We start from the raw sequence: 21288 nt of genomic DNA, 5'->3' as shown, positions 1-21288 counted from the left end.
CAAGCCAACTTTATAGTTATGCTCTCTCACACACATGCACACAAAAAATTAATCTCCGTCACAGCTTTACTTAAACAACAAGCATTTACAACTAGCTAGTACAGACATGTGGATTCCAATTTATTTACCCTTCTTTCTTCTTCTTGCATTTCTCTGCGCTTTCTTTCGTTGGTCCATTCAGTACACTGTTGCTCGCTTTCAGGAACCGGTTGATCCCAAGTTCTCCCTTTCAAACCTTACCCTGTTGATCTTAACAAGGTATGGAACAACTAGTCCTTGTAACCATGACTAAGGCAAATTTTCAAGGCAGTGGTTTTGAACTTTTACCTGCACAGGATTATTGATTAGCTTAAGAACAGGAGAGCTCCGCTAAATGGTATTTGCCCCCACTGAGGCATTTGCACACAGTTGTGTGTGCCAGACGCTTTGCCTTGTTGCTTTTGATCACCTGGGTCTGTACACTCCCTCAAGCACCAGCCCTCAGAGCCTCGGAGGACTGACACGCAGAGATCACAGCATGGCATAAAATATATCCGCTGCCTCAACTTGCGTCTTGATGAATTCAAAAACATTAATACAAGTTTAAAATAAACGGAGGTAAGAAATCATTAACTTCCTTGACAAAAAGTCCTACTATTGCTTCGACAAAGAAATAAAACATGACATATTGCACTGTTTTAGGACAAAAAATATATATATAATAAGGCAGCGTTATGCAGTGCCAATGAATAAATCCAAGTCAAGCTGGAAGGACACCTGTAACTATTGAAACAGAGCAGTCTCTCAGGTTTATTAAGAATGTTAATGCACAAGAGGTAACAGGATACCAAGAGAAGGAAAAAAAAAATTAAATAAAATGCAGCTCACACCCTACTAGCGAGTTGGAAGTAGAGCGCTTCAATGTGGCTTAAATTAGCATACATCGCTTATAAGAGAAATACTATCAGCTATTATCGATTACTACACATACTTTTTCACACACAATTTTAAGAGGGGGTGGGGGCGAGTCCTCAAAGGTTTGGATATTTAAGGGTTCTTAGCTTCCCAAAAGATTTCAAATTCTCTCTCAGAAAATAAAAGTATATTTTTGGACCTTTAAGGGTACAATGGCTTGTCGCTGGAGTAGTACCCTCTAAGGTATTTCAAATCAAAGTCCTTCCCACGCCATGTGGCGGCACCGATCTCCGTTTCCGTAGCCCTTGGGCTCTTGCCCATTACATAGCTAGGGTTACAGTGGGGGGCTAGTCCTCTGGTAAACGCGAGAGTTTGACTCCCCACTCACATCTGTATTGCAGCGAGCCTTGCCAGACGACAGTAGGTACCATTTTTATCATGGTCTTTGGTATGACCCAACCGTGAGTAGAACTCATGATCTCCCGATTGAGAAGCGGACATGCGAACCATTAGGCCACCTCACGGTTCTAAGGTATATATCTGTACCCTTTATATAACGCTTAGGAACCTATATGTACATTTTTGGCCCTAAAATGTACACCGTTACCTTGAGGTCCAATAATAAGCCCTAAGGCAGGGGTGGCCAACCAGTTGGAGACCAAGAGCCACATTTTTTACTGTATTACCGCAAAGAGCCACATCATACACATGGGCACACGAACATCACCCATCTCTTCCTCTCTCTCTCTCTCTCACACACACACACACACACACACACACACACACACACACACCCCTCTGCTCAGCCAGATTAATAGTAAATGTCACACACCAACATATTTACTCCTACAGTACTAAGACCACAGGCTGAGGCCAGTCATTTTTAACAATGAACATTGTGTGCACTTACTATGCATGCTGCTTAGTGGGACTCATGGCATTACCAAAAAAAAGCCACACCATACACATGACCACACATGAACATCGCCCCCCCCCCCCCCCCCCCGCTCTCTCTCTCTCTCTCTCACAGACACACACGCTCACGCACCTCTGCTCAGCCAGATTAATAGTAAATGTCACACGCCAACATGAGAGAAATGTACTCCTTCAGTCAGTACTAATACCACAGGCCAGTCATTTACAGCAATCAATATTGTGTGCACTTACTATGCATGTTGCTTAGTGGGACTTCTGACATTCCTTGCCTTGAACAATCCTCTTCAAATCTGGCTTGTATTCCGTCGTTGCCACTCGAAGCAGTTCTTTCACATGGGTTTCAGTCAGAACAGAACGATGCTTTGACTTCACGTGTTTCATGGTAGAGAACACAGACTCGCAGACGTATGTTGACCCAAACATTGACAGTATCTTAAGCGCAGCCCGTTTCACATTCGGGTATTTTTCCAATGGCACACTTTTCCAAAACTCAATGGTGCCTTCTCTCAAAACAGGTTTCAGTTGGTCTTCCTCACGAAGATCGATCATCTCCAACTCAGCCGCAGCCTCATCTGTGACAAGCGGGGCTTTCAAACAGTCCATCTCCGCATTGAATGGGTCGACGAGGAACGTAACCTGTGGCCTTTTCAGTTGTATATCACAGAACCGGGTTACAAAGCTTTCGTGCAGGTTTTCAATTAGTGTTGCATATCTGGCTCCTTGCTTATTCAGGGAGGCGGGAAGCTTTGAAATGAGCTAATGACGACTGACATATAAGGCAGAATGGCTTGCCATTACGTTCAACAAAAAAGTATAAACTCTCCCACTCTGTTAAAAATGTCCTATGTTCGTCTTCATATTTTCGTTTTGCTGTGCATTTTTTCATTGCCATTTTGAGAGGCTACTTGACACAAGATACACCTTGCCCAAAAACTTAGCGATTATCTCACGCACATGCGCATTTGACATGACCTGAAAATACCGTAATATACCCAAGCAAAGCGAAGATGCATTTGACGAAAATACCGTACTGAACTCAAGCAAAGCGCACACGCACATAAAAAAAAAAAAAAAAAACTTTGATATGAACGTAAGAGCCGCATGACACCGGGCAAAGAGCCGCATGCGGCTCGCGAGCCGCGGGTTGGCCACCCCCGCCCTAAGGGGTACCTTAGTGTAGATTGTACCATGAGGTACAGAAATGGACTCCTACTGTACCCCTATTTCTAACAGTGTTGGAACCGCATGGGACATAGAAACAGTTTTCTATATTTAACTGTCCCCCCCCCCAAAAAAGGCCACCTTTCAATTCCCCATCCACCAGCCTGCTCTCTCTGATCATGACTGCCATCAACTGAGGAGGACAAGGGCTAATACATGCTTCCTCTAAGACAGGTGGAGCTAGCCAGCCACATCTTTCTGAACTGCTGCTCATGCTGTGTCACAAGGTGTAACACACCTGAAGAAAAGTGCAGTCTGCCCTCTTCCACATGCATGAGCTCAAAGAAACTCAATCTGCCAATTTTGCTGGGACATCATTGGGATTCAAACTTGCCACAAGAGGGCAACCAATATAACCATTTCCCTAAAGTGTTTCTAATAAAATGGAAACGCTTCATTTATTTAACGTATTAATCCAACACACTTCTGAGTTGCCTATAGAGGGTTTGAGGCCTTCCACCTTTTCTCCATTTTTCTGACCTCCCAGATCAGCAAAAGCACAATTCACAGAGAATATACACAAACATGCTGAACCAGCATAAGCAAACAAAATCATAATTAAAATTGTGACCGTGATTTTGGAGTTGTGAATTAATTTTTTAAAAATTTAAATATTGGTATATTTAGTGAAGGTCATTAGTATACTTGTATTACAGTATTAAATACCTTGTATTTGGAGTATTAAAAATACACACACACACACACACACACACACACACACACACACGAGTGAAGCTGCTCTCCAATCTACGGATCCACACTGTAAACTGGAGACACTACCGAACACTGGATCTGTGAGGTGGCAAATACACACTTGTCAGCTTATTAATTAGAGGACAGGTTTTTTCCCCCCCCTTGGTCGACCTACACAAGGTGTGGAATATAGTGTAGGGTGTTATAGTGTAGCATGTGTCATGGAATATATTCAAGTGGGTGTTATAGACCCTTTTCAGTCACGTGACCTTCGTAAACGCGACCGCCATTTTGGACATGTAGTGGACTTCAGCTCGAATCGGTTTGAATGCGAGGAAGGCGACAAACAAAAGAAAAAGGAGCGAGATGCAGAAAACTGTATTTACTAGTTTACTGTAATTATGATCTGGCAGCTATTTACACTGGATCCAGTGTAAATAGCTGCCGGAGCCAACGTCCGAGCTTGCCGGAGCGCACTCCGGCCGGCCGCCGCGAGCTAGCGCGCTCCGGAACCTCGGACGTTAGCTCCGGCAGCTATTTACACTGGATCCGGTGTAAATAGCTGCCAGATCATAATTACAGTAAACTAGAATGGAATGTTAACAGCAATGTAATGCCTTTTCTGGCTAATTTTATTCGTCTTACCTCCAACAAAGTGGTCACTACACAAGCGTTGGTATGCCGCTATCCATCTTCTCCGTCGGTCAGCATCTACCGGGATCCGATAAAATGATAACCCTTGCCTTGTTTGTTGATGGTTACTACATCCAGGTGCACAACAATATAGTGGCATGATGGAAGTCTTGCTGAAAATAAACACTTTCTTTGCTGCCGTTCCTCAATGTTGGCTGTGGTAAACTACTGGTAGTACATGTCCAAAACGGCGGCCGCGTTTGTCGTGACGTCACGTGAAAAGGGTCCATAGAATATAGTGTAGAATGTGTTACAGAATACAGTGGGCATGTGCTGTCCTTGACCACCATACAATGGAGTAGTAAGGCGTCTCCTTCCCTCCACTAGCCTGGGGTGGTGCCTTGAGCAAACACTAGCAACCCCTCGTTCCTCCGGTCAAGGTTACGACCGAAGACTGGACTCGGCAGTCACATGGGTACATGTGGCTACTGCTTATAAATAAAATTGTTTTCTGATACCATGTCCATACAGTATAGCATATATATTTATGAGGCAGTAGCCACAAAAATGAAGCGTAATCCAAAAATGAACAATTTAAATAAATTAATTTAAAAATTTGCAAAGTAAAATACTATACCAAGTGACTGTACTTTATATTATTATTCTACTCTTACAGTTTTAGAAACTGAAACCTCCGAACCGAGGCCGACACACATGCTGTTGCCATGACCCAAACTCTTATTTGCCGGAAATGGCCCAGCTCAGTGGAACATACTTTCCCTCTGTAATAAGCATAAACATGTCTGAAAGCAATTTCTTTAGTCTAGTGAATTGTCTTATGGCCCTTTTCCACTACCCTTTTTCAGCTCACTTCAGCCCGACACGGCTCGCGTTTCGACTACCTCAGAGCAGCACGACTCGGCTCGCTTCAGCCCTACTCAGCACCCAAAACTCGCACGGTTTTGGAGTAGGGCTGAAGCGAGCCAAACCGAGCCGAGTGGGGCTAGGGGCGTGAGGAGACACTCCCCTGTGCACTGATTGATGAGGAGGAGTGGTCCTCACATGCCCACACACGCCCCACGAGCACGCTGGGATCTGTAAACACCGTAAACCCGGAAGAAGAATTACGAATTACGAGAATTTCTGAAGCCTTATGCCAGTATCTGTTGGCGTTGTCGGTGACAAGCCACAGCACCAAGACCAGCAACACTAATGACTCCATGTCCTCCATGTTTATTGTTTACTATCCGGGTTGTGAGACTACTGCTTAAAAGGTCACTGATGTCACTGTTTGCGCCGCCTAACGACATCACGTGACGTCCACCCACTTTCGCTAACTCCACCCAATGTGTCCACCCACTTCCAGCCAGCACGGTTCAGTGCGGTTGTAGTCGAAATGCAACTCCAACAGCCCCACTCAGCTCCACTCAGCCCAAGTCAGCACGGCACGGCTCAGCCCAACTCAGCCGCGTTGGTAGTGGAAAAGCGGCATTAGTCTTTTGCACCGGAGTGCTAAAGACTCGAGTCACATTCTTCCAGCTGAATTCCCTCCAAGAGGGGGAGCTTGTCACTGTCCACTGCTGTTTGCCGATCCTGTCCCACTCTTCTTGCAATACTGTGAAGCTTCCCTCGGTTTCCCATCTTTCCTTAATGTACAAAGTGTGGTCACTTTTTAGATTTTGGAGAGCCAAATATAGTTTAGATATTTTTTGGAGGGTACCATTCTTGTAAGCCCTTTGAAAAACGTTCAGAATTTCTTCCCTCCTGGAGGTGGCATCCGTTGGTAATTTTTTGCTCATAAAGTCTCTGATTTGTAAATACCTAAAGTGATCTTGATTTTGTAGGCCAAATTTATCCTTAAGGTCCTGGAAGCTTAGAACTGTATCCTTATCTAGAAGTGTGCAGTATGCCGTAAGCCCATTCCCTATCCAATTTTTAAACCTTGTATCATACTTATTGGGTATAAAATCTGGATCATATGCAAACCATTTAAACATTTCAGTCTTTTTTTCTCAAATGATACCTTTTAACTATTTCATTCCATGTTTTTAGGGAGCCCATTATCCAAGAATTATTAGGGTCTGAAAGATGATTAGTTGATGAGGGGTCACCAACCAAAGTATTAACTGGTAATCCCTTCCCCATAGACATTTCGATCTCTTTCCATCTCGATTTATAATTTGCACAGTTTTCCCCAAAGCGTTTTAGCATATCGGGCCCAGTACACTTGCTCTGCCTGCCGATATGCTTAGTTGCTTTAGTTAAAATCCGATACGCTTAGATTTATACCGATACGTTAGATTTCCTACCCACAAGTAACTAGATACATAGGAGAGCAAATAACAGATCCATTTACATATTGATTGAGATTGTGTTAAACAAGCCGTCTTTTTTCCCCAATGTTTGTGTTGATTCTGTCAAAGTAATATGTCCGCGTAGTATGATGTAAATAAATTAATCTGTTGGCTATGTCAAGAGCACGTGTTCAAACCGTCCAATAAAAACATCGAAAGAAAACGTCAGACATCCCGGAAGTTTCCGATTCATTATAAGCGATCTTATTGGCTGCCGATGTTGTCCCCCACCAGACGGGCAAAGCCGACTGATTTTAATAAGCTAGGAGAAGACTCGCTGAACAAATTAATCCACATCAGCATGGATGACAGCGAGATGGACTATGAGAGGGCTGCCCAACATTGGGCCAAGCAAAAGCCAAGGAGAATTAATCTGCTTTAAAAGGAGTAGAAAACTTAATTCATTAGTTTGGGTTTGCAGAAAGATTATGTACTTCTATACACTCACGAAGTGAAGTTGTCCAAATGTGTCAAATACAGCATAATTTCAAATAATAATCATAAGCAGTTTTGGCAGTGTGATGTCACTGGGATCCATTTAACAAAAGGCGGCTCCGGATTATTCTTTTGTTAAAGGCTCACAGTGACATCACACTGCCAAATATGCTTATCATTATTATTTGAAATTATGCTACATTTGACACTTAAATTCCCTTCATGAAATGTTTAAAAGTACATAATCTTTCTGCAAACTTAAACTGTAGAAATTAAGTTTTCTTTTCCTTTAAATATAATGTTTTAATCTTAATCTAGTCCATTTAATAAAGTGCCAAAATTTAAACTTTATAATATGCAGTTGCCTTACTTTTCTTTTCAGTGCATCTTAGTTCTACATATATTATGGTAATTGCATCAGAACCATTCTAAATCATTACAGTTATAGTAATACAGCAACTTATTTTAAGGTGACAGTTCTTAAGTTCAGATCCCTTTGTGATCAACAGGAGGTCATGATGATCGATTCTCTTCATTGGATTGCATAAGATGGAGCAAACCACTTCATATTTTCATGCACATTTTTGTTACAACACTACTTGATCATAGGTAATTAAGGGATCCCATAGATTTTCAATCTATCATATACCTCAGTAATCTATAACAAAACAGTTTAACTTGCATGTTGAACTTTAAGGTGAAATTTCAAATGTGTATACATTAATACTATTTAGATCAGAAATCATCGAAACACTGGTAAAATCTATGCTATAATCATGTATCTAAAACCTCTCCGAGACCCTGAAAATGCACCTGAGAGCATCTATTTTCAAAAAATTTTCTGGGGGAGCATATCCCCGGATCCCCCTAGTTTTGCTTCACGCCTTTGGCGCTTGCTTTCACACCATTGGCACTCAATTGTCTGTATATTATCATGCCAGAATTTAGGGCTTTAATTTTTTTCTGGGGAAAACACTGATTTGGTATACACCATCCAACTAGTGGCCGAATTTGAGCTGCTTTATAGTAATTTCTCAGACAGGGGAGAACCAATCCACCTTTTTCCTTTGGTCATTGCAGAGTTTTGTATTTTATTCTTGGCTTTTTCCCTACCCATATAAATCTTGAAAGAACTTTATCCCACTCCAAGAAGAACTGTTCTGGTTTCTCAATTGGTCCTGAGTGAAATAAATATAAAAGTCTCGGTAAAATGTTCATTTTTACTGAATCTATACGAGAACTAATATTTAGGTAAGGGATTAGGCTCCATCTGTTTATGTCGGCTATAATTTCTTTTTTGAGGGGGCCATAGTTGATTTCTTCAAGTGTAGACATGTCTAAAGGTAGAAGGACTCCCAGGTATTTTACAGAATTTTTATCCCAATTCAGATGGTATCTGGAGCAGAGAGACTGAGGAGGATCATGGTGAACACCAAGGACCTGAGTTTTCCTCTTGTTTACTTTATATCCTGAGTATGATCCATATTCATCTAATACAGACATCAACACTGGTAAAGAGTCTGTTGGGTTTGAAAGGCTAATGAGCACATCTGCAAACAGGGCCAGCTTCTGTTCACCTGCCGGCATTTTTATACGTTTGATCTCTCTGTTCTGTCTAATCCATTGTGCTAAAGGTTCTATAAAAATTGCAAATAGAAGTGGACTTATGGGACAGCCCTGTCTTGTGGATCTCTCCAGCAGAAAGGGAGTCTGTAAGCTCCCCGTTGATTTTTAATCTAGCTGATGGTTTATTATATAGCTAGGGCTTCTAGTGTCCTAATAATTACTTGGTTAAAACCGAATTTCTCCATAGCTCTGAATAAAAATTTCCATCTCACCGAGTCAAACGCTTTTTCTGCGTCTAAACTAACATAGCCTGTATTTTATTTTGATTTCTGTATCTGATAATTTGTAGAGATCTTCTGATGTTATCGTGTGTTTGACGTGATAGAACAAATCCTGTTTGATCCATATTGATTATTTTGGGTAAGATTTTCTCAAGCCTTTTTGCAATAATTGAAGTAAACAGTTTATAGTCCAGATTAAGTACACTAATTGGCCTGTAATTTGCCAAGTCTAATTTATCCTTATCTCCCTTAGGGATAACCGATATAAATCGCTTTTTTCCATGAAGCTGGGGTTTCTCCTTTAGTCAAAACCCAGTTGAATGTTTTTAATAAAATAGGTGTCAAAACCTCCTTTAGACTCTTGTACCACTCCAAGCTAAATCCACCCGCGCCTGGAGATTTATTAGCTTTCAGTCTGGCAATAGCTGAGTGAATTTCTTCTTTTGTTATTTGTGAGGCTAGTGCTTTGTTTTCTGCTTCTGTAAGTTTTGTTAAATTTAAAGATCCAAATAGTGTCTCCATTTTCTGGTCAGTATTGACTTGAGGCTGCGAGTATAGTTTTTCATAGTATTCTTTAAAATAAATCTTTAATTTCCTTAATCTGGTGGTGGATATTCTTAGTTGTAGGGTCTCTTATCTTGTATATTGTGTTATCTGCCTGTTGTCTTCTCAATTTGTATGCTAATAATTTTGAATATTTGCTGCCCCCTTCATAGTATTTAGTGTATAATAGTTTCTTTTGAATTTCTTGTATATATACACAGTAACTTCAATCTGGTTTCTTTTCCTTTTTATGTCTGTCTATCTTAACCTTTAGGTCTATCGATTCTTTATGTTCGGATTCTAGGTTTTTAAGTTCAGCCTGGAGGGTCTTGAGTTTTGCTTCTCTTTGGCCCTGTCCACACGGCAACGGATTCAGGTGAATCTGATAAAACTGTTTATCGTTTTGGCCTGGCATCCACACGGCACCGGTGTTTTGGGTGCCCCAAAACGAAATCTTTTGAGAATGGGTTCCAGAGTGGAAAGATCTGGCAACGGCGCTGTTGCGAAGTCATCTGGATGAGTAGAACAGATTTGTTTACGATGACGTCACAACCACGTGCTTCACGCCGGGTAGAAGTGTAACGAACTCGATGCGAGTTGTCAACAAATCCTATAACTTGGTTCATGAAACGCGCTTACAAAATATTTTCACTGTGAATATTTATTGTGTAATGGTGCAAAGTGAGCGAGAATAGCCCTTAGGGCAGAGTCAATCCCGCCAGCAAAAATAGGGAAAAAAAAGGAGCGATCTCATCTCTTCAGATGTTGGTTTAAGTCCTACAATACATTCCTCAAAAAGGGCGTAGAAGAACAAATTAATCCATCAACGTGTAGCATTCAATTTATTCCGGACCATTAAAGACGCCGCCTTCCGCGTAGAATCATACGTCATCCTCGCCGCCATATTGGATGGGTCAAAGCGGAGAATAAAGATGCCTCATTCATGTGCTGCGTTTAACTGTACCAACAGGTTTATCGTCCAAACGACATCACATGGGATTACCTTTCACAGGTGAGACTGGAAAAATACTTTTCATTGTATTTGGTCATTATAACATAATTTTACAAACAGATTTTTCTGACTTTGTGGCTAATATGAAGTCTCCCGCATAATAGTTTATGTGCATGCGTCCTTACTTCTTCTATTGTTGTGGTGTCTCCGATGGGACCGTCTTACAGCGCACCTAGAGGTGTGGCATGTGTATTGCATCGTTTTCAGCAAGTATTGCGTTGCCATATGTACCTGATATTTTACTGATCCGTTGCCCATGTGGACTCAATATATATATTTTTTAAATCTCATTGCCGTGGTCGTGTGGATGTAGCCTTTGTCTCTTGAGAAAGGATGTCGCTGCAGTCACCTTCCCTCTCATTACTGCTTTGCAGGCATCCCAGAGCACAGGCGAAGACACCTCTCCATTACCATTATGTTCTAAGTATTCTTGGATTTCTCTTGCAAATTGTTCTGTCCTATTTTTATTCAATATGCTAGGATTTAATTTCCAGAGAGTGTAGGCTTCCATCTATGGGTCACTTCTAGGGACAAATATAGCGGGCAATGGTCCGAGAGATCCATTGTTCCAATGTGGCATTTTTGTACCTTACTACTGTCTGTTCCAAATAGTAGAAAATAGTCAATCCTGGAATATGTAGAGCCTCCTATTTTCCGTTTCAAAAAACATTAAATTCCGTTTCAGACAATTTGTTTCAGTTATATGCTCAAATGACAACTAAATTGGCATTTTTAGATTTTCAACATATAAAATACATAATTCAGAATCAGCATTCTTAAGTACATGTATTAAATGCATGAAATTTTATGTTTCAGGTAACTGGTGTTGGGAGGCATCTGCATGTTTGTTGTCCTTGGGCATCTATCCCTGTAATCCTGGAGCTATGCCAAGCGCGTCTCAGTTCCTGAAACACCACTCTCATGCAATCATTCACTCAATTATATTGCTATGTTAAATAAAACTCACCTTATTTCTTGTGTTTCTGGCTTTTTATGTGATCTTTTATTGTGTCCACTCTGACAAAGTCTATGGTGTGGTTGCAAAATTTGCAGAAAAGGAGGCCTCCATCCTCAGAAATCATCTGGAAATTGTCTCACCCTTTCTTTAGCTGTGATAGAAAGTGCAGGGAGGGACCTTTTCACCCTTTTTGGGGTAGCCATGTTGCAATTTTTCCCTCCTTTTCCCCCACACTCACTAGTGACATCTACAGGATATCCTACACACTACAAAGTCATTTAATAAATTAATCAAGATAAAATAATAATACTTGCCCATGACTACCCAAATCACTTTACCTAACAAAATGTTTTATATGTTTTAAAGCATAGTTAAAATTAAATATTTAAAATTATTATATATGTGTATGTATGTGTGTGTTGCCACCTATTGCGATGCAAGGTAAACATCCCTAGGGACACCATCAAAACATTATGGAAGACAGGATTTGACAGGTTGATACATGAAGATTTGTCTCACCAACTAATTGACGGATTTTAATTCCGAAAAAAGTTTTGAAAAGGTCGGAATGCGTAGATTCCGTTTGAGCACTAATTCCGTTTCTGACCCCAATTTCCGCCCGTTTTCCGCGATCGCGGAAAATCAGAGGCGCTAAATGTGTTAGGTGTGGAGGTGAATAGAAAGTATAGTATTTGACGGATGGATTTAGATGTCTCCAGATGTCAATCACAGGGTTTTTTCTAGAAAAATTTAGTATGAGGACGCTCACCATGGCGAGGGAGCGAAGCGACTGGGGTTGTCCATCCCCCCCCCCGCCGTGCAAAGCCTTTGAAAAACAGGCTACAATGGGACATTCTGAGGCTATCTGAGAGGGAAACTGTAGCAAATTGTCAACATTGAAAAAGAAAGACGTAATCTTCTGCCCCGGACAGTCTTTGGCTTTCTTCCGTTTCGTGCCGCGGGATGACATCTTTAAATGCCCAAGTGTCAACAAAAACAACTCGCGAACTACTTCTGTCAAAAGCTCCCGCGCCGGTGGGTGAAAGGTCATTCAGTCTCGAGAAATCTCGCTCTACAAGTCAGCTGACCTTGTATGTAACCCATGTCAAATCTCGTGAGAGCAGCCGCGACAAGTAAACAACTAAACAACATGGCGCCTCAGTCTGGAAACCGCCAATTCGGATTGTTTTTGCACCGTCTGGCAGTGTATCTACTATGATTGGAATAGTTTTGGAGTAATTATAACGTATTTGATGATCAGACACATTGTCATGTGGTGTTGCTGGGATGTTTTCACGGAGAAAAGATCGTTTTGAGAAAGATTGCATATTGCGCAGTAGCATAAGTACATGGCCTAAGTGTGACTTGGGGTTCAATTGGCATTTCGGTAAGGGGGTGCATACCGAGAGTAAGAGGGTGCAGCGCCCCTGTTCCCCGGTTTAGACAAAAACCTGAAATTAATCCTATTTCTGATAGTAAAGAGTTAATTTTCTTTGTTATTTTTTGCGGGCAAGATATTCTTGTCCCAGATGAGTCAAGTTTCGGATTAAGAGTAGTATTAAAGTCACCTCCGCACACTAGAGTCCCTTGTGATTTAGTTACAATCCTATCAATTATTTGAGTGTAGAAGTCTGATTCTGATCCAGGAGGAATATATACATTATATAAGGTGAACAGATTTCCTTCAACTTTCCCACATATCAGTATGAATCTTCCTTCTTTGTCCTTTATAGTAGATGTGTGTTCATATGTCACCCTTCCTGAAATTAGTATGGCTACCCCTCTCGTATGTATGGATTTGTTCGAGGAGGAGAAAACATATTTAAATCCTTGTCTTTTAAGTTTTTCATGTTCACTTTCCACCAGTGAGTTTCTTGCAAAAATGCAATATCTATGTTCTCTCTTTAGTTTAGCAAGGCTTTTATTCCATTTAACTGGGCTGCGAAGCCCATTCACATTTAAGGAAGTTACATTAACCATATGGTCCCTGTGTACACACATTTTGATCCTGAATTGTATGAGGCCATAACCTCAGTAGGTGCTAAATTTCCCATGCCTGAAAAACAACCAAAAAAAAAAACCACATCTCCCCTATTTTGAAGCCAAAATACAAACAAACATTCACACTCTTTGTAACAGAGGTGAAGACTTCCTGTAACAGAGGAACCCTTGTCCCTCTAAAGGCCTCTGCATGCTCTTGCGACAAGGCTTTCGCAGATAGCTTTTCGCAGACAGTTGTAATTTATCGTTGAGCAGGGAGTAATAGGCGTGCGTGATGTTATTCACCGCCACAACGCAAGGGGGCGCGAAATCGCTAGGAGTAGTTGGTGGGTGTGGTTAGTGGAGTGTTTATCCTCCGGTTACTTATAATGACTAGAACTGGAGTCGTATAGATGTACGTACTTCCTCACTTCCTCGATCAACCGCTCTTCGTGCTGCTCCATCTTCGTTCGTGTTTTTAAAAATGGCGGTCGTGAAAACAAACCAAACCGGGAAAGTAGGGAAGCGGAAGTGCGTGTACAGCGGATGTAGAGTGGACCAATTAGAGCCCTCTTGTCTGCGAAGCTTCTGCGGTGGTCACAATTATTGGGAGGTGCGCACAGAGCGTCTGCGAAGGTGGGGGGGGGCTACGCAGACACTGTCTGCGACACTGTCTGCGAGGACTGGGTTGTCAGCATAAATTGGCCTTAAGGTCCCTGTTGGTGGGTGGAGGGAACCCCCCCGATGGTTGGGGCCCTCCCGAGTGGTGGCGTGATTAACCTACAGCTGCGCTCCATGTCCACTAATATATCCAACTCCGTTGTTTTGCCCAGTCGGTGATTTATAATAGATTCAACAAAATATTAGAATTTAAAATAAAGAGGAGAGTAAAAAAAAAAAAAAAAAAAAAAAGACCAGATTACTTCCCTTAATTTACAGTCTGCTCGCTTGTTGTCCTATGCAGATTCTAGTCTTTCAACTTTGTGGTGATCTCCTAAACTCCTGGAGCCTTTCACTCGCGTCTACATTCGTTTTCCTCTGTTGGTTGCTTGTTGCCATGGGAACGCCTTCAGTATACTCTCCTCCAGGATGGGACCCGAGTCCTCCCTGACAGCAGCCACCTGGACTCTCTGTGCCCTCATATCCTGTGCAGCCTGATGCGCGTCCTCGTAGGTACGTGGATCGGTGCTCCAGTGAATTTGGATCCTCGTGAGCGGAGTTTGGAAGCGGATCCCTTTTTCTTTCAACGCTTTCTTAATATTCCCCCATAGGCTCTGCGTTTCTCCATCACCTCATAAGCATAACCATGGTCAAAGAAAATCTGTTTGTTGTTTATGTGGACTTTCTTCTTCCAAGCCAACTTCAGCACAGTTTCTTTAACGTCAAACTGCAGAAAGTTGATCACGATAGACCGAGGTGTAGCATCAGGTCCTGGCTTCTGTGTCAAAGCTCTGTGAGCCAGTTGAATCTGCAGAGACATACCGTCTGGGACAGTGAGCTCCGTGGTCAGCAGGTTTTCTACAAACTTTATTGTAGAGTCCCCTTCGGAGCCCTCCGGTACCCCATAGACCCGAATATTGTTTCTTCTGGACCTGCTTTCCAGATCCATGACTTTTTCCCGCAGCCTGTGTCGTTCTTTCAGCAGACACAGCAGAGCCTCTTTCGTTACAGCACTGCTGGTTTCCATGGCCGAAATGTGCTCCTCTGCCTCGGTGATAGCCTGGTCATGAGCTTGAAGCGTGGTCCCGACTTGTGTTAGCTTCTGGTCTAGCTCTTGTCTCAGCGTAGCCAATTCGTCCTTGAAGTCTTTTTTTTTTTTTTATGTCCTCCTTAAAATCAAAAATAGCTGAATGTATATCGTGCTTAAAGTTGCAGATGTTTTTAGAAACGTTCGACATTTCTTGTAGCAGTTTGTCTCTGGGTTCATCAACTTCGCTGCTAGCTAGCGGGTAGCCCTTATCTTCGTCTGTCGACTCCATTTGTTTTTTGTTTGGCTGTAATTGTTCAGTAACGCGCCCTCTCAGTCTTGGAACCTCTCTGTGATTTCCCTCCACTCATATCTTGCCTCTTGAAGTTTTTCTATATAAAAAAAGTTTTCGAGTTGGGAAATTGTTTTTAATACCGACTGGAGTGGAGCAATTGACTATGCGTCTTTCCTGAGCATGACTTAACCGGAAGTCCGACATATAGTAAAACACACACTAACATGGACATATTTAACTTTAACACGCAACCAGGAGCCAGTTCTCACTTATTTGAGAGAGGAGCTGCTGGCCCTGAAAACAATGGGACGAGCCGGGATACGACACCCCATCCCAGCGGAGCGGAGGAGGAAACCCAGGGGCTGCAAAGCTGGAGCTAAGCTAAAGGCTAGGCTAGAGGACAACCAGCGGCGCTACAAACCATCCATTCCCTCCGTTATCATGGAAAATGTGAACTCGCTGCCGAATAAAGTTGACGAGCTTTCCGCTCTGAACAACCAGCGGATTTACCGGGAGAGCAGTTTATTTATTTTTATGGAGACATGGCTAACACGCCTTGTACCGGACACTAACGTGGACCTGCAGGGATTCACTGCTGTGAGAGCCGACAGAGACACTAACACATGCAGGAAAAGCAAAGGTGGGGGACTCATCATTTACGTTAACAACCGCTGGTGTAACCCGGGACATTTCTCCGTAAAGACAGTTCTATGTTGCCCAGACTTGGAGCTGCTAGCCGTTAGCCTGCAGCCATATTATCTACTGAGGGAGCTCAGTCACGTGATCATCTGTGTTTACATCCCTCCGAAGGCAGATGCTGCATGTGAGAGGATTCACTCTGTCACAGCAAGGCTGCAGACACAGCACCCTGAGGCATTTATGATCATTTCTGGGGACTTTAGTCATGCTACTTTGGACTCTACTTTGGCTGCTTTGTACCAGGCTGTGGATTATCCAACAAGGAACAACAGGACAATTGACTTGCTGTATGCTAATGTGAGGGATGCATACAGAGTCACACCCCTCCCCCCACTAGGGAAGTCCGACCACAACCTGGTTCTTCTACAGCCGAAGTACACCCCCCCGGTTCAAAGGCAGCCTGCAACAACTAGCTCCATCAGGAGGTGGTCCCCTGAAATGGAAGATGCCCTCAGAGACTGCTATGACATCACGGACTGGGATGTGCTGCTTAGCCCACACTGTGAGGACATAGTGGGGCTGACACACTGACAGATTACCTCAACTTCTGTGCAGACGTGGTCTCCCCCGCTAAGACTGTACGGTATTACCCTAATAACAAGCCATGGGTAACACAGGAAGTCAAAGCTGTCCTCAACAGGAAGAAGGCCACCTTCAGGAGCAGGGATAGGGAGGCGATGAAAGCAGCATAGCAGGAGGTGAAACGCTGTGTGAAGGAAGCAAAGGACAGCTACAGGAGAAAGGTGGAACAGAAGCTGAAGGAGAACAGCATGAGGGAGGTCTGGGAAGGCGTGAAAACCATCACAAGCCACAATACAAAGACCAGAGTCGTTGAGGGGACAGTGGAGAGGGCGAACAAGTTGAATGACTTTCAATCGGTTCAACCAACCCACATCCCCCCCACCCTCTCCCTCACTGCAGCCATCTCTCCTTCTTCCCTCAACACACCTCCCCCCAGTCATCACAGCAGCCCCCTCCTCAGCACAGACTCCTCTATGCATTACTGCAGACCAGGTCAGAGGTCAACTGAGGAAGCTTCACCCCAGGAAAGCAGCAGGCCCGGACAAGATATGTCCACAACTACTGAAGACCTGCGCTGCTGAACTGGGTGAACCACTCCAACACATCTTCAACCTCAGCCTGCAGCTGGGGAGAGTCCCAACCCTCTGGAAGACATCATGTATCATTCCAGTTCCCAAAAAGAATCGGCCCAGCAAGCTGAATGACTTCCGACCGGTGGCACTCACTTCACATCTGATGAAGACATTGGAGCGGCTCTTCCTCAGCCTTCTCAGACCCTAGGTACAACATGCCCAGGACTGTCTGCAGTTTGCGTACTGGGCAGGTGTTTGTGTGAAAGACGCCATCCTCTACCTGCTACACCGAGCCCACTCGCATCTAGATAAGGGAAATGGCACAGTGAGGATTCTTTTCTTGGACTTCTCAAGTGACTTCAACACCATCCAGCCCCTATTGCTTCAGGACAAACTGAACAGGATGAGAGTGGACCCCTGCCTGGTCACCTGGATCTCCAGCTACCTCAATGACAGGCCGCAGTACGTCAGGCTGAAGGACATCATGTCGGACACTGTAATTAGCAGCACCGGAGCACCCCAGGGCATGGTGCTGGCCCCTCTTCTCTTCACCCTGTACACCATGGACTTCTGCTACAACTCGGAGCTGTGTCACATTCAGAAGTTTGCCGATGACACAGCCATCATTGGGTGTATCAGTGACGACAGAGAGGAGGAGTATAGGAGCCTGGTGAGGGACTTTGCTGTGTGGTGCAACAGGAACCATCTGCAGCTCAACACCTCGAAGACCAAGGAGCTGGCCATTGACTTTGGGAGGTCCAGACCAAGGTCACGACCAGTTCTGATCGAGGGAGTCGAGGTGGAGGCTGTGGATGGACAGCAAGCTGGACTGGACTTGCAACACCAATCACTTATACAGGAAGGGACAGAGCAGGCTATACTTCCTTAGGAGGCTGCGGTCCTTTAGCAGCTACAGGAAACTCCTGTGGATGTTCTATCAGTCTGTGGTCGCCAGTGTCCTGTTTTACACCATGGTGTGCTGGGGGGGCAGCACATCCAAGGAGGACACATCCAGGCTGGACAAACTGATCAGGCGGGATGGCTCTGTGGTCGGCATGAAGCTGGACTCTCTGGTGACAGTGGCACAGAAGAGGTCTATGGACAAACTATTGAACATCATGGACGATGCCAGTCACCCTCTGCACACCGTCATCAGCAACCAGAGGAGCCTGTTCAGTGACAGAATGCTCCTTCCCAAGTGCAGGATGATCAGACTCAAACTCCTTTGTCCCTCATGCCATCAGACTGTACAACTCCTCTCTGGGGGGGAGGAGGGGTAACAGGAGGACAGGAAGGAGCAGTAGCCTAGCCTAACAATAAGCAATACTGGACAATGTGCAATATAATGTGCAATATCTTTCCTGCTCCCCCCCCACACACTTACCCTAACCCCACTTCTTCCCCCCTTTCCCCCCTCCCCCATATCTTATTCTTTTATATTTGTATATGTAAAAACTTTATTTTAGTTTATCTAGAAGTTCTCTCTATTTATCTGTAATGATGGGTGGCACGGTGGTGTAGTGGTTAGCGCTGTTGCCTCACAGCAAGAAGGTCTGGGTTCGAGCCTCGTGGCCGGCAAGGGGCTTCTGTGCGGAGTTTGCAAGTTCTCCCCATGTCCGCATGGGTTTCCTCCGGGTGCTCCGGTTTCTCCCACAGTCCAAAGACATACAGGTTAGGTTAACTGGTGACTCTAAATTGACCGTAGGTGTGAATGGTTGTCTGTGTCTATGCGTCAGCCCTGTGATGACCTGGCGACCTGTCCAGGGTGTACCCCGCCTTTCGCCCGTAGTCAGCTAGGATAGGCTCCAGCTTGCCTGCGACCCTGTAGAACAGGATAAAGCGGCTAGAGATGAGATGAGATCTGTAATGATGCTGCTGGAATCTTAATTTCCCTGAGGGAACCCTCCCAAAGGGATCAATAAAGTCTTATCTAATCTAATATTTATTTTTCCTAGCCAAATGAGGAACCAATGTTTTGCAGGAAGCCCTTGAGCCATCAGAACAAAAACATGATCCATACACCTGTCTGGAACATGCATAGGTTGAATATAACCATATTTAAGCCAGAGATTAAGCTATGTACATTAATTTATGTATGGAGCATGTTTAGACATAAATTAATATTTTCAAAACAGATTATGAAGTGTCAAAAGTATTTTTTTTTAAATCCTACCTAAAAAGCTATGAAAAAAATTGGTGCGTTCATCAATTACGCAACCGCTGTCTGAACTGACTGATCATAAAAGAGGATGTTGTGATGTGAAACATGCAAAGTTCCCAGAGGAAAAAAAGCGCTCAAAAAAATGGAAACAATACTTCATTAAACACTTCCTCGATCCATCTCACTCGCTCTTTTTTGTTCTTTCATTACTTTTGATGAGTGCAATAAACCTATTTCTATCCAAATTGTCCCATTACAATAAGTAATTAAAATGTTAATTGAATAAATTAACTGATTATTTTAATCATTACTGTGTGCAGCCCTACCTCACACCATAGTGATTTTAATGACGTTGTAATGTTTGCTATAACAAAGGCATCCTGTTAAATATTTGATAAGGACCTTAAGTACATACGTCAGCTGTATCAGAAATGAAGGGAGGAGAGCCATTTTGGCAGCAAGGCCTAGATTTATACTCCTCTCTTTTAAGGCTTTAAAATATGTTATAGATTTGTCTAAAAATATATACAGATATACAGAATCTAAATTAAATGAATTGTAGCAAAATTTCGTACCAAGCTTTTATTCTGGTAATTTAAATAATTATAACTTAAGTACAACAAAATATATCAAGAACAGGCTTTTAATGTGTATGGTTTGTTTAAATATTTTAAAAAATACTTTAAATATTTTAAAAAGCTAGCTGAACTATTGCTAACAGACTAGCTAATGACGATTCCATGACTACGAAGACACGTATTTCCGTACTACGTAGTATGTAAAAATAGTACGACAGGTTACCATAGTTACCATGTGTGGCCCATTGTTTATCCATACTACCTAGTATGTTAGTATGTGACTGCACTAGACAATTGAATACGCTAGTATTCTGTTTAGAGTTATAACTTTGGCCGCGTGCATGTTAACGTTTAGCTGACGTAAGTTCTGTTAAAGTTCAGTCATTGCTAACTATTAGCTACCACAGACTACCAGCCAGTACAGTAACGTATTCATGAGTTGATAAATGTAATATAAATCAAATACGTACAACTCAAGTCTCCTGTTTGATGTAATTTTTGCGACGCACACTCTGCGGCAGATTCGTGCGCTACATCCGTTCCATCATTCACACACCGTCGGTACAGCTCGAGCTCTCTCTCTCCGGTCTACCAGCACAGCCGTCCCGCGAAGGAAATCTGCCAACACACCGCTTGGTGCAGGGGATTTTTACCTCCTACCCGTATTGCTACAAATCCCGCCTCCACGGCTGTGATTGGCTAAGCGTTTACATTTAAAGAATCCGCGGATTGGATGGTTAGGAAGTCGCTCAGTATACAGTAACAAGAATAGGAAATAACAGAAGGGATCTGTTTATGATGCATTTACGTATTGGGTGATTACAGACAAACTTCCAGGAGTCTACAGCTCCAGTCCAGACCATTCTCCAATTTTAGGAGGTTTTTTTTTTTTTTCTGTTCCTACCGAACCCGGAAGTGAGACAAATCACTATTATAAACATGCCCAAGGTCATAAACGAGGTGGTACTTTCAAAGAGTTTTACTCTGGCTTTCAGTCCCTGAGGTCCTAAAAGGTGATATTTAAATAATATTGGCTGGCGTTGAGCGATATATCAGATATATTCCTTTCAGTTAGCATTATATTGAACGAGTCGAAGACGAGTATCATGAAAAAAAGCTATTATTATTATTATTATTATTATTATACATACACATTCGATGGAACAGTTATAGATTTTACAAAAAGTTAAGAACAGGGGGGTTACTTACCAATATCCAATGCTGTGCAGCAGAAAACTCATTGAATATTCGCATCAGTTCTGACGTAT

The 21288-nt window shown here is 43.0% G+C and overlaps 1 protein-coding gene across 2 annotated transcripts in view; it reads right to left on the bottom strand.

Moving 5' to 3' along the window:
* cant1b (calcium activated nucleotidase 1b) overlaps positions 1-20639 on the bottom strand; it is a 35182-nt gene extending 14543 nt beyond the window's left edge. The window contains exon 1 of one of the 2 annotated variants that reach the window (XM_060941023.1): positions 20491-20639. Coding sequence is in view for 1 of the 2 variants with exons in the window: in XM_060941022.1 (XP_060797005.1) it covers positions 129-177 (49 nt within the window). In the remaining variant the exon portion in view is untranslated. Of the gene's footprint in view, positions 1-128; positions 243-20490 lie in introns of those variants that run through there. The other variant, XM_060941022.1, reaches the window with a different exon arrangement.
* Between the last annotated feature and the right edge of the window lie 649 nt (positions 20640-21288).

The sequence above is a fragment of the Neoarius graeffei genome, chromosome 15, assembly GCF_027579695.1.
Source record: "Neoarius graeffei isolate fNeoGra1 chromosome 15, fNeoGra1.pri, whole genome shotgun sequence".
In the NCBI taxonomy this organism is placed as follows: domain Eukaryota; kingdom Metazoa; phylum Chordata; class Actinopteri; order Siluriformes; family Ariidae; genus Neoarius; species Neoarius graeffei.
The sequence above is the reverse complement of the archived record's forward strand: the minus strand, read 5'-3'. Positions and strand labels throughout refer to the sequence as shown.